Consider the following 14,615-nt stretch of genomic DNA (forward strand, 5'->3'; position numbering starts at 1 on the left):
GGGAAGGGAAGGGGTGAGTCTCTGGGGCCTGATTGGTGCAGAAAGGGAATCCCAAGTCCTCCAATCATCTTTTTCCCCTTCAAAACCCCTGGGCCAGGTCACGGCCAGCCAGCCCGTCACATAGGTTTATTTCAACCATTTTGAAACTGGTTTATGTTCACTGAACGTCTGTTCTCTTACAGGTTTAAACCAGTTTCTGATCACTTAAACCAGTTTATGTGTAATATCTGTCCCTAGCCTTTGTCTGTACCATAAGTCAATGCTTTATCAATGTACGTTATTATTTTAACTACTTTTCTGTTAACACAAGCAATAGCAACATCAATTTTGAAAGGATAAATCTCACTAGATAAATTTTAGGGGTTTTTTTCCTAACAGGACTGTGAAATTAGTAGATGAAGGGAGCATAATAGTCAATACGCCAGTTCCTGATGTAGTGCAAATCAGCACAGGTTCTCTCACATCAATGAAAATGTCAGTTTACACTCTCTGGATATTTGGCTCCAGAGACTAAAATTTCAACAAAAGGGGAACTGTATTATTAAAAGCCTCAATGAAAAAAATAATTAAAAGTGGAATAGGAGGAAATACTGTCATATGAACTGAAAATTGAAAGATCGTTCATAGTGGCTCTGTACTAAGCTGGGCTATCAAGGGGATCTGAATGAGGGCTGATTTAACTCATATTTAATATTTTCTTTACAGCTAAGTAGGGCTGGTGTGGTTAAGGCAGTCAAAAAGCCTGAGGCTGAATCAATTTAATTTTTGCAGGTTAATCTAAGCTGCATAAATAGAACCAACAAGAAAGTGAACAGACATTCACTTTTGATTCTGGAAATGTAGTCACATGCCTGCAGTAGCCCAGGCCAGAAGCTGCAGAGTGCTAGAGTACACCTCCCTGCTCAGCTGGAGCAGACAGCTTGGGCCAAGGCTAGCCTACCTACCCTACAAGGTGGAGTTTGCAGGGGAGGTGCAAAGCATCCTGGGATGCTGGGGGACTGTGAGTTAACTTGAATCTGGAGGGGGACTGGGACAGAAGTTCAATATACCAATTGAACCTAAATCAGTTAAGTCTGATATTTCACCAATCCAAGTTTATCTTAAATGGGTTTTGGCCATTTTGAAAGCAGTTTATGTGCACTAAACTTCTGCTGTGTTACAGATTTGAACTGCTTTACAATCACTTATACCAGTTTATATGTAACTTCTGTCCCTAGCCTAATAGTCTAGAAGAGAGACTAAGTGGCACATTCCTGAAATCCAATGGGTAATATGAATAGAGGAAGGACAGGGAATACCTATCAGGACTGAAGGACCTTAGAGAGCTCAGTAATGTGGACAGAAAAGAAAAAATAGATTTGTTTTGGAAACAGGTAAGTTGATGCAACTCAAAAGAATAATTTGTAGCTTTAATGGAGTGAAGAGATGTGTAAAGTAATAATGATGTAAGTGACTTAGCACTGGCATGGGCAACTGGTACCTTTTGAGTCTGGGGGGCATCCGCAGAAGCCACCAACGGCATCAGCGGCAGGGACAGGGCTGATGAGCACCTGCAGAAGCCGCCAGCAATGTTGGCAGTGGGGACAGACCTGTCAGGGGGGTCATAACTATGAATGTGCAAGGTAATATGTCTATAAAAATAAACGAGGGATATGTGAGCTGAAAACACAAAAACATTACTCTATGGCCGGCTTTACATGAGACGCTAACTGCACATTAGCTCATTACTGTGCAGTAGCATTGCATGGCACAAAGTGTGATGCAACACTACTGCACAGTAGTAACAAGCTACTATGCAGTCAGCATTAACTAAAAGCCATTTGGCAATGCTACTGAGCAGTCATTTAGTACTTGTACATGCAGGTACTAAATCTGTGCAGTAACAACCACGCAGTCAGCGTCTGATGTAGATGTGGCCTCTGATGTGCAGAATTTATAGTTCCAGTCCTATAGGCAAAGGCCTATAATATTTAACATATTGGGAAGTTTTGTCATTGACTTCCTTTATGGCTCTGGTGCTAAACCATATCTGTTCTGGGTGCCATGTTAACAGAAATATACCGGTAAACTTGAAGCTGTTCATAGAAGAGTAACAAGAATTATCAGGGGAAAGAGAGGATGATATACAAGGGAAGATTAAACTGCTAAATATGCATAATTTGGCCAAACAATACATGAGCAGACTTTAAAGGTCTGAATGGCTTTAACACAATAGACAGAGAATACTGAGCTATAGAGACGTATAGCTGAGAGCCATGGGATGAAATCAAGAATGGGAAAATTGCTTCAGACATTTGTTTGGACAAAGTAAGTAACAATCCTGAACTGGCAGAGAAATGGTAATCTGCTTAGCTTTTTTTCCTCTTTAATGTTGAAGATTCTTCAGTATATTCTAATACAATTTTTCAAAATATAAATAGCTTTTAGAGCCAGCAGTCTTGCTTTACATTGCAATGGCTGCTACTGTTACTATTTTGAATGTAAATGGAATATGGTTGCCACAGGAAACAGCCATAAAAATAATCCCACTGGTAAAATACTGCCTATCACACTAAATAAATAATACCAAGCAATAAGGTATATTGTTGTATATATATAATATATATATATAAAGTATATAACCAACACGCAGAAACAATAAGGATTGAGGGCTATAGGGGCATAGCCAAAGGTTGCAATAGTGCCAGTAACAACCTTGGAGAATTCAAGTTCAAATGTGATCTTTTTGAACTTTCAAGTAAAAATAAATCGGTTCTATTTTAATTTTTTTTCTCTGTATTTCCAGCTACCTGCAAAACCAGGTGTGGGATGAAGGTTGCTAAGCATTTTGAGTTGGTTGTACGATAACCAAGGGTAAGTATGACCAAAATCAAAGGGAGAAAACAGATCTGTTTGCACATACCTGGAAAGTGAGTGAATTGCAAAATCTGGTTTTCGATTTGGAAGGGGGACCTCAAATCCAAACATGTATTTGCTGCTTTTTTTCAGCTTCTGGTAGGTTGGTGAAGTACAAACTATTAGAGACTCCTTCAGAAAAATCACCTGAACTCTTAGCACCTACCTGGATCCATTAGCAACAAACAGCCATTTCAAGGACCACTTATTAATTGGATTTTCGTTACATGAAAAACCTTATGACCTCACTTAGAAGACTACTTTTTAAAAACTGTTTATTAAAATTTGGCAATAATAGAGTTGTGAGGTTTCTGCCTTTCTTGCATGTGGGAATCTTGTAGCTTATTGCTGCATGCATTTTATAGCACCTTTTGTTGTGCTCTTGTCTATTTGCCTCCTAATTTCTCAGTCATTCTTCTTGGACATGCAGTTGGCAACCTGCATTCCTGAACATTGGCGGGCCTTGTTCCAGATCTGAAAAGTGGGCATGTTGTCATTGCATTGGGAATTAACAGGGAAATATTTGTGCTAATCCTTAAACTGACATTGTAACATTTGTCCTTCATTGAAGCAAATATGGCTACTGCCAAAATACTGTGATACTTGACCACTTACATCAACACAGCATACAATGCACCATACATATGTTTTTTCTATTAAGTAAATTAGCAAAGCTGCTTTGTATAAGACTAGCATTGTTGCTACATGGCTGATAACATGAACTCTTCAAAGGAACCTAGATGCCAGCAGTCTACTATACCCCAGTAACTGGTGAGAGATAATTAGCAGCTCTGGTCATAAATAGCTTTGTATATTAATGAAAAGTTGTGCAAGGGTACAAGACTGCTACCTGGTCACTATGCAGCCTTTCTTTCTGCAGCGAGCAGATTAGTTTTGTCTCTGGGGTTTTATCAGATGTGAAATAGCAAATATAAAGGAAAAGGCTAGGAGTGACCACAGACTTTGTGCACAACAGCTAGACTATTTTCTACAATGGCTTTGTATTTGCTTGGAAAGTTACTAAGCAAGTTTAAAACCATTGATCTTAACAGCCAAAACCTGCTACAATTTACAGGAAAGGTAGGATATTTCAGATTCTAACTGCCTTTTATGTGTGTCATTGCTTTAATCAGAGTTTAAGAAACTGCATTAGCCACTAGAGGCCAGATTTTGCACCCCACTAACACACAACTTCTTTTGTTTTCTTTATTTTTGTGAGTCCCACCAAACCAGTGTTTTGTGTTCCCTCTGCTGGCTTTGCAGCAGCAGTTCACTAACAAGTGCTGTTAGCAAGAGCTGTGCACAACCCAGAAGTCTTGCCATGAGACAGCCACTATAGAGATTATTGTTAAAAAGCACGCAGGATAATCTCAGCTCCATGCAAAACTGTAACAAGATAAAAAAGTATATTGTTGGCTAAATGGAAAAAAAGGTGAAATTAGTATAAAAATCTGTATCGGCATACTTGTAGGCATTTACAAACAAAAGAGATCATGAAAAATAAAAGCTGTAAAAAATGATCAACGGTGTCCTCTTCAGAATGGACGGATAATCAGGTTAAGGCATTGTGCAAAATTGAGCACATAACCAAGCTCCCCATCCTTAATGGCACGCACCACATTTCTCCCGTTATTAGAAATGATAAACCAATGAGAAAGAGAAAGCAAGGGGTAAAACCACTGTTTGTCATGCAGCTTCTCTTACACATTCACAGCAGCGTGGGATTTTTCAAAGCTGCACATGTGCCGACGGACACTGGCTGGTGGGCGAGAATTCTGGCTGCCTCTTCCTGAAGATTGAAAAGAAAAAGACACCCAGTGAGTGGTTATACACATGTACACACATGGTGGTTATACCACTCAATAGGGTGCCTGTCCCTCATCTAGTCCTGGTCTTCCTTGTGTCTTTTCCCATTCCTTCTCCTCATCTTCTTTTCTGCTTTCTTTGGTTGTTTACTGCAACTTCCACAAAAATCTCTCCTTTGCTATTGTGTGTTTTGTTTTCAAGTGGCTTCTCATGGTGTTTATGCTCATTCACTCTACTGGTACCTTAGGCTCTCAAATAGCAGGTGGCAATGCTGCTGTGCATTTAGTCTTCTGTGGAAACTCTCCCTTGGCCTTCCCCAAGTGGGGTGGGAATGGTACAAAAGGAACAAGTGCCTTTCACACCCCATCTTTACTCTCAGATGTTTTCTAAAGAATTTTATTTTTTTAAATATATACTCAGTCCCTGTTTTTCTTCAGTGGCCCTTACTCCTATTGTTGGCTTGTCTAATTGTTACCTTTCTGTGAATGTCTGGCATGAGCGAATAGTCACTGATGTTCACTGCATTTGCTCTTTTATTTCTCATGGAAGTAACAGCATTTATGAAAGTAGGCACAAAGCTGAGGTTCTTTTAGACACTCCAGTGCCTCAGAATTGTAAATTGTGGTCACTTTGGGTATTACTATGGCAGATAAAGCAAGGCGATTTCCTCTTTTGTTCTCTTCTCTGCTGCACTATATGATTAACAAAAGCTGATGCAAGTGCTCAATTTGTCTTTCCCAGAACCAGTAAAAGAAAAAAAAAAGCTTTGATAAAAATCTCGGGTATTCTTGCAAGGGGAGCGTGGTAACAAAATTCTGTAAAAAGGTTTAGTTCAGTTGAAAATCAAATGCAAAATCAAATCTCAGCATTTTTTGCCCACAAACAAACAATCACGGTGCACACTGGCCAGACTTGTGTTCTCCCATAACAAAGAGTTCATGGATGGCATGTACAAGTACTACATATTTTGTATGGCTTCTAATAATCAAAACAAACCAACTCATCTCACAACACACTGATGCACAGGGGCACAAAGTGATGCATACAGTTTGGGGAGGTAAAGGCCTGGAGACGACTTCTGAACTATTAGAATGTGAGTAAAACTTGCTATTGGGCTATTTCTCAGTGCTCCAATCTACCCACCTTGGAGCCTCTAAGATAATTAAAATCCTCACCAGCAGTGACAAGATCTCTGAGATTTGAAAATGTAAAGGCAATCATAATTAGGAGCTTAGCTACCATGACCTCTTCTACACCCCATTAAGCTTAGAAAGATAATAAAGCTTCTGATTAAAGAGAACAGCCAACATTTCTATAGATTTTTGGGTTTTTAGTATTTACTGGCAGACCAAGAGCTTTCTGCTTTCTGTGGAAAATGATGCGAGTCATGCCTCATTGCTGCTTGCTTTGTTAGAAATCAGAAATTAGAAGTGTATTCAGTCACAGCAGCTGATTTGACAAAATATGTGACAATCTGCACCCCATTATTTGAGACGAAACTCTAGTTCTAAATATATTTCCAGCATGTGTGAAACTGCAGCATTCACACTGTACATATGAAAGACACTATGACACAAAGGACCTAGGCTTGCAACATTAAAAACCAAATGTATGAGGTATATTTGGGTGTCCTAGGCAGCAAGAAGTGGGAAAAGCTAGTGCTTACCTGCTTGCACAAGGGCTGCCAGAGTTGTAGGACTGGCATAGGTTGCTTTCACCCCAGTGCAAGCTTCCTTAACAGGACCTGCTGTAACAATGGCTTATGCTCCCTGGGGACTGCCTTTCTGGCATGCCCACTGAATCTGCACCCTGGGCTAGACCACTGATCATCCCACTCAAGTTACACCATTGTAAAAAACAATGGTGAAATGTCCTTTGACTTTAAGTCATGGCTAGGGGTCAGGTTCCTTGTGAAGTAATGTATTTCACTGGACTGAAATCCAATGTATTTCACTGGACCCACTTCCTACATGTTACACTGCACTCTCACTCTTGGCTTTTTCAGAATCTTCTTTCCACTCAATACTTCTTTGTCTAACATAAGACTTGTGGTCTTTCTCTCTTTTCACTCTCCATTCCCTGACATCTTTGGTTCTTGCTATGAATTCCTCATGCACAAAAGGGAACGTACCATGCAGACACAGTCAGATTTCCTCCTGGCATGTTCGAAAAAGTAGCTTTCATTCTCTGTGGTTGCACCTCATTGACAGATGCATACCCTAGCCAAAAATCAAATGTAGGTATTACATATTACATTCCTATTCTGGCCTTAAACTGTTTTGCATTGTTGCCCGCACTGTTAAAATGAATGCCATGTCCCCCTGCCCCCCCAACATGGTGACATTTCACTGGTGACTCATGCAATGCCTATATCATATGAAAAGGTCAAAATTTGCCTGAGCTATTTGCAAAGAAAGCCAGTTTCTGTAGCCAGAAGTCCACAAGAGAGTGATGTAGCTAGCATCCTGCCCAGTTGCATGTGCCCTCCCAGTCCTGAATCAACAGGTGCCATCTATAGGTTGGTCAACCGGCATGAGTCCAAAACAAGGCTTGAATTCCCACCTATGGAACTCCAGTGAGACACCCTGTCAGCTCTGCCATTACACCCTCCTCAGTATTTTATGCATCAGGTAAATTCAACTTTGAGTTACCTGAGGTTGGCATCAACGTATCTGTGGTGACTTCAGTTGAACTATTTTGGATTTGCAGCAAAGTCGGCAACACAATTCAAAAGTGGTTTGTAATTCTGCAGAATGCTTTGAAGCTAGCAACAAATGTCAGTGATATCAACAACAATTATTTCATTGCATTGATTTTAAAATTATTTCTTTGTGCCGTTTGCCACTTCAGTCCTATTTATTATTAATATTGGCAGTGCCCAAGGGTCCTAGTATGGACTATGGCCTAGTTCTTCAGGGTCCTTTCTTTTCTTTCTTCATCATCTTTTTTCCCCTTAAATATAACATTTTTCTGCTCTACATATGGTAATCACTCTTCACTTATTAATTCATTTTCTTTTTGAACAACTAAATGTTCTGCCCTTCTTTATAATGAGCAGAGAGACAGTTAACCCTGTTAGTTTGAAGTCAGGCAGAAGGTAGGGTAGATTTGCACCTTACAGACTAACTAAATCAGAGCTACATAGCATAAGCTTTTGTAAGCCTGAGTTCACTTCATTTACATCTGATGAAAATCACAAAAGCTTATCTTATGTATCTCTGGCTCAATTTGTCTGTAACGTGCAACTCTATCTTACCTTTTTCTTTCAAATCCCATATTAAAAGGCTATTATTTGAGGACTGAATTCTATAGGATCTAGACAACTCCTACTGAATCAATGACAGTTATTTACATCCTGGGGCCACAGAACCAGACTTTGTGTGTTCGAATGAACAAACATAGCATAGTGAAGGTGCTGAAAATGCTTTTAGTGAAGGAGAAGGGTCCACTAGCACAGAGCTTGTTAGAGACAAGAGTGTGATTATGCGCAGGGTTCTTGAATGAAGTGCATTAATTACTTAACTTTTTCTTCTTTAGACCATAAAGATTTTTTTCAAGCCAACTGGCTAGAATTCAGGGAAAGTAACAGGTCTATTGAAATCTGCTGTGAAGAATGTAAAGGGTCTGACAGAAGAGTCTCTCTTCTCACTATTTTTTTTCTTTAAGTATAAATGAATTATCCCATGAGGCAAACAGCTGTGTCAGAATTTCAGAAAAGTGTAAATTGCTATCTGTGATGTTTTATTTTTGTATAAGCCACAAAGCTTGATAAATTCACCTACACCTCGGGAATTACTCGCTCTGCTCATCCAAATTCTCACAAACTGACTCTATGGTATAACCACGATATCTCACTTGTGCTTGGAGTGGCATCAGTTGTGCCAGGATGTGTCCTGACACAGCTGATCTGCTTCACTGGCATCTACAGATTCGCTGGGGCTGTGCCCTGGAGTCAGGCCCCTGCTACTCCCAGAGCTTCAGGGGCCTAAATCTACAGGAGAGTGGCCCTGGCTGCTGTGCCCTGACTTGGAAAGCATATTTGCAAGTGGGGGCATGGGGAACCCCCCATAGCTTGTAGATGCATGCCCTGATTTGGGGGAGACAACAGCCTGATATTCAGGCTGCAGGAGAACCCTGCAGGGAAATTCCCGTGGTGTGCAATAAGCAGGAGACCTTCCATTTAATAGAAGGATGTCTGTTGCTTATTGCACACCAATAAACAACTGGTTGTGGCAACATTTTTGAGTACTTGGAGTATAACAATGGATAGGCGATCTGTTTGCTCCCAACTTGTGCCCCCATGACAGTATGTCCTGCATCCAGGACAGCTAAAGTAAAGGGCCTTGTATTATTTACTATATACACTGAAATAGCATATGAAGTCAGATCTGGGTACCCACAATGTTAGAAATTGCCAAGTCATTTGACTGAATTCCAGGCTCACCTTGATCAAAATCAGAGGGAAACACCATTTTGCTCCAAATCACTTACGATCCAATTTGAAGCAAGTGCCATAAATATGAAGATAGCATGGTGGGGAGAGAATACAAAAGCTATGACAACACCAGGCTGCTACATGGTTTGATTTCTATGTCACTCAGTGACAGTGAATCATTCAATGGCTTTTTGAAAAAATAATTTAAAATCTCAAATTTAGTACGGGCAGAGGAAAATATCCCATTTGTATTATAGCATCATGATACCAGACCACATTGCACTTTAAAATGTCTACTTCACATTTCAGCGTTGACACATAATCACTCCAAAAGGGAAAACTGTGAGGCTGGAAAATTTCCCAACATTCTTTTGATCCCCTAGAGGTGAACCCGGTTCTTTAGAGTGGGAGGGACGGCTAGACAGTACTTGGTAGAGTCAGATGGCAGATTTGACTGCGTACATTTTGGCTGTGCCATTGGGCCTAACACCTGAGATTGCAAACCATGCTGGTATTCATGGAAGCATGCTCACAGGGATGATATTCACTACAGTAAAACTTCAGGCCTCTTACGGCAGCCGGAGCCATGTCTGAAAAGACAGTTGTGCAAAAAAGGACAAACACCTTCTCCTGATCAGGTGGAGCTGAATCTCTGTAGTTTGTTCACAGAGTGAGAATTCAAATGAAGACTTGTGCCTTAGGCTCCTCCTCTGTATCTTTCTTATGGGTTCATGTGCATCAAAAATTTTTGGAGTCCATGCTTTGTAGCTAATCAACATGTATACTTTTCCATTGACACAGCAAGAGTTTAAAAAAAAAGCAAAAAAAAAAAGCAAGAGATGTGGTTGCTTCATGGATGACTGTCATGGGATGGGGTCCCTAAGGATGGCCATGATCTCCTAAGGCTCCTCAACTGTACCAATTTGGCCTGATGGGCACCCTCTTCTCTCACCTGCCACATCTTGATGTAAAAGTAACGTAGGGCGGCTGCCTTTATGTCCGGTCAGACATGGTCCTGATGGATTTCCCCAGGACCCCATGGGTTCCCAGCCTTATGGGCTATGTGTATGGCTCCAGCTGCCCCTTTACCATGCCCCAAGCCTCGCAGATGGTACTGGCATTGTCTTGCCTAGGCCTCATTATAATTCGGCTCCTTGTCCTCACTTGGCTCTCCACAGCCCTTGTCTCTGCACACCCCAAATGCCACATCCTCTCTGGCACCAGGGTCCCCATGCTGCCATGGGCCCCCCAATAAGGCCTCCTCCCCAAATAGCTTCACCCAAACCACCGGGCTTATAAAACAGCAAACAAAACATAAGCCCCTGGGCTATAACATAACACAAGCTACGTAAGGTGTGCTTTGCCCCTTTACATTACCCAGAACAGAACTTAGTCAGGCCTCCTCCCTTCACTTACTCTAGGAGGGCCCCTTCTCCCTTGGCCATCAGCAGAAAACCACCTCCTAGTTCCTGTCCTGGGGTTTATATAGGCCCAGGGCCCTGCCCCTTCCAGCCAGCTGACCAGGTGCAGCCTAATTTCCTCATTAGCTGGTTGCCATGGCAACCTGCACCTGGGCTCCTGTCTGGCTTTTTGGGCTCTCCCCAGGCAGTTTCTCCTCTTCTTGGAGCAGGCATCTCAGTGCCCTGTGACAATGACTAGGGTGGCCATCATAGAGGACGGTCCAGTTGTCCTCTGAACTCTATTGATATGAAACCCAATGCCTTTGTGTCCTCTATTTTTCTCTTCAAGAAAAAAATAGAGGACACAAAGGTGTTGGTTTTTGTATCAATAGAGGACAGAGTAGCAGAAAACCGGAATGTCCTCTATGATGGCCACCCTATGGATGACCCCTTTAATCAATTAAAACTGTGATAAAAGATACTAAAAAAAAGAGAGAAACAATGTCATGGAATGCATGAGTCCACAATCACTGTAATTCAATGACTGAAGAAGCCCTACAACTAGTTTACTTGGATTAGCCTCTTGGTGGTCACTTCTTGCTAGGACTTCTTGCTTATACTGGCCAGCACTTACCCATGCAAATAATCCCACAAATGTATGTGGATGACTCCTATGAGAAATGTAACATTTCCACTACCTTGAATAATAAAAAAAAAAACTTGTGAATTCAAGATTTCTGCTCTCTCAAGCTGTACATATCCATACCATATTCAGAAAAGAAGTACTTTCAATTCTGGAAATAACTCAATGCGCCAGAAGAAATTTCTTAATCTAGACTTTTGACTCCAACACCTTTGTCTTATCACAATATCAACATTTAGAAAAGGTTGTTTAGGAATTTCTGGTTGGCCCTATCTTGGTTTTCACTGTGATTTTTTATGTGTGTTGTGCCAACTTCCCAAAGACTAAGTATACAGAATAAACAAAATGGACTCCAATTTTCTGACAAAGCAAATTACCTAGAAAATAGAAAGTTTTGCCATCCACAATGATGTTTATTGCATTGCATGTTATCCTGCTAAGGACTGGAGTTCTGCTGAAGAGGTCAAAGGGGATGCTGCTGTTGTGTAGGATGTCATCCCAGTAGAGTTCAGTGCACTCCTTAGATACTGCGAGTAATGTAGCACAGGGCACAGGTAGTAGTCTGATAGTGGCAGCATAGACCTCATCCTATATATTTACTCAGTCTCCTGGGCCAGTTTTGTAGCACCCAATGAACAATATATTCCTGTGGCTAGATTTCTACTGGTACTCATGCTAGCTAGTTTGTAGCTAGCTCAGTTATGCCTAGGATATACTGCAATGACTGAAATACAGACATACCTCAGGAAGTGCTGGGGTGTCTGCAAGCCTTTTTTTTAACTTAGTTTAAGAGAGCAGCAGTTTCAAAATAATCCTTGATCTAGGAGTGTAAAGTTGGGGAAGTCAGACAAGAGAGGCCGAGCTGAATGATCTGACCTCTCAGAGATAAGTTAAGTTGGCAGGGCTTGCTTCAGAAAAAAAACTGCCAGCAGATAACAGAAACAGAAAATTGATCTCGCAAAAATAAATTCTCTCTGGAAATAGGGGAGACAGAAAAATATGTCATCAAAGTGATGACCAAAGGGGCCCTTTTACTACCAACCAAGAGCAGATGATTTCTCTGGGGCATTAGATTTACTGTTCCATGAGAAAACATTTTGACAGCCTGAAGAAAGATAAAAGGTAATGCTCAAATTCTTCACTATGGATCCTTAGGGCACACACCTAATAAAAGAACATAAGAGGATTCACACAGTTCTGATGTATGAATGTGACTGACTGTGCTTGGATAAAAGTGGAACATGACTTTGGAAACCAAGTCAAGAAATCAATGGCTGCTACCTAAATAATACAAATGACAAGTTTATTAAACGCATGGGGAGATGGGATATCTTGAAGCAGAGAGAATAATAATTCTTTCCAGAGGTCTTGTTTTATTGGTTGTAGATAGAGGCAAGAAACTCTGTTAGAGTCTATGCGTATGTCAAGCAAAAGAAGCCTTACAATCAGTTTGTGTTCATGCGCATCCCACCACTTTAGGAGACAAGGTCTCCATCACTTTGGTTCTAAAACTTGTTTTCCCTAGAAGTGCAGCTCATGATATTTTTTCACAGACCTACTGCAGAACTGAAACATCTTAAACAATCTTGTAACATGCACGTTGCAATGGTTACATGCCTGATTAGAAGAACAACCATCAAACCTGAAGGTCCTTTAAATAGGGTAATCTGTAGCCCTAAATCAGTGATTCTTAACCAGGGTGCTGGGCACCTGGGGTGCCAGGAGATCCTTTGAAGATTGCCCCAGTAAGTGTGAGGAGATAAGCCAGGTGTGAGGGCATAAGCAGCTAAGGAGTGACTCAGGCTCCAGATATGAGGAGATAAGCAGATAAGGACAAGCTCAGGATATCCCTGAGTAGCTGCTCCCGCACCCCCACTGCCAGACCCCTCTGCAAGGAGGTAAGAAATGCAACAGATTAATTAGTTTTTGAAATAGGGTTCAAGTCAATTCACAAAAGTTATGGGTGTGTGCCTTAAGTCTGATGAGGGGTGCTTTGAGTCTAAAAACATTGAGAACAACTGCTACAACTAAACACAAAGGCTGCTTGCAGACATTAAAAAAACCCAGAAATGGTGCTTTATTTTAAACTTGGTGTGTTCCTGTGCCAAAACCTGCATATTCCTGGAAGAGGCAGCACATTACTTCAACCTGGCTCTGCAGTGTCTGTAAAGATTGGGTGCTTTAGTGGGGCTTTTTGGTACTTTTATCTAATAGCTGATTAAATCACCGTTAGCTAAATGCACCAAAAAGCCCTGCTAAAGGCCCAGTCTTTACAGACACTGCAGAGCCAGGTTGAAGTAGCACGTTGCTTCTTCTGGTAAACAATTTTTGTTTTTTTTTTAAATGTCTGGAAGCAGCCAAAATGAGGCTATCGGGTTCTCACCATTCTGTGGGAAATCACCTGATTTTCCTATTTCTATTACATTGGTTTACCTGCACCAAGAAAGAGAAAAAGCAGATGAAAGAAGCTTATGAACTGTCATAAAAACGTAGTGCTGGTAAGTATCAGTATAATCAGAAAATGTATAGTGCCAGTGTCTTACCAGGCATGGAGCACTTTTCAGCTAGGGATAGACATTCAAAAAGCTGGAGCCAAAACTGATTCAACCTTTGCAGGTTAGTCTAACCAGCCTACACTGAACGGGTTTGTAACTGGATAAACATGCTCTCTGGACTGGGGCAATTCAGGGACATGCCTGCAGTTGCTCAGGTCAGGTGCAGCCAATGTTAGAGCTGGCCCTCACCTGGAAGTAAGCTGTGCTGCAGGGGTATGGCCAACCCAGGCCGAACTGTCCTGAGATGGGTTTAATTCCCCCTCCCTGTGCCACCGGCAGGGAATGCCACTGCTGCTCTGCTCTGGGCCAGTGGTGGCTGGATTGGGCAGAAAGTACAAAGTGGCAGCCAGGCTGAGCTGGGCCAACCCCACTATGGTGCAAGCAACCTTTGTGCCTGGGGCAAGCCCCCTCCCAGGGGGAAGGGGCTTATTTAGCCCCTCGCACCACAGCAGGGTCTGCCCAGCCTGGTAGCCTCTCCTCTGTGCTCAGAGCTGGCTCCATCCTGGCAAGAGGGGGCTTATTCAGCCACTGGCTGCTGGCATTGCAGCAGGGGCATGCCCAGCCCGGCCCCAGCTGAAGCTCAGGAGGGAATAACAGAGGTGGGGCATCCACAGGCTGGGAGCCCTGGGGCTGCAAGGTAACTCTTGCAGGAGTGCAAGTCTTGGGGCAAGCAGCTGAATAAGCCCCCTCAGTGGCTTCCCTGAGCACAGAACGAGTGGCAGGGGCTGGACCCTGCCTCTGCCCGGCAGCTGAAGCAGTGAGCAGTGAGTGCCTGACAGGCAGGAGCCCGTCACGGCTTTCCAGCAAGGCTGCACTGTAGGGCCGGCAGAGTTGTTGTGGAGCATGGCAGAGCTGTGGGGGCTTGCAGAGCTCTGGTCCGC

General features: G+C 42.2%; 1 protein-coding gene across 1 annotated transcript in view; it reads right to left on the reverse strand.

Annotated features, from left to right (window-relative positions):
• Nucleotides 1-3,172: 3,172 nt before the first annotated feature.
• GRM1 (glutamate metabotropic receptor 1) overlaps nucleotides 3,173-14,615 on the reverse strand; it is a 427,931-nt gene continuing 416,488 nt past the window's right edge. The window contains exons 9-10 of the mRNA XM_019527617.1: nucleotides 4,600-4,684; nucleotides 3,173-3,369 (exon numbers count right to left, since the gene is read on the reverse strand). Coding sequence (XP_019383162.1) covers nucleotides 4,624-4,684 — 61 coding nt within the window. The 3' untranslated portion in view covers nucleotides 3,173-3,369; nucleotides 4,600-4,623. The remainder of the gene's footprint in view (nucleotides 3,370-4,599; nucleotides 4,685-14,615) is intronic.

Source organism: Gavialis gangeticus, unplaced genomic scaffold (genome assembly GCF_001723915.1).
Source record: "Gavialis gangeticus isolate Ggan-Ray unplaced genomic scaffold, GavGan_comp1, whole genome shotgun sequence".
NCBI lineage: Eukaryota > Metazoa > Chordata > Crocodylia > Gavialidae > Gavialis > Gavialis gangeticus.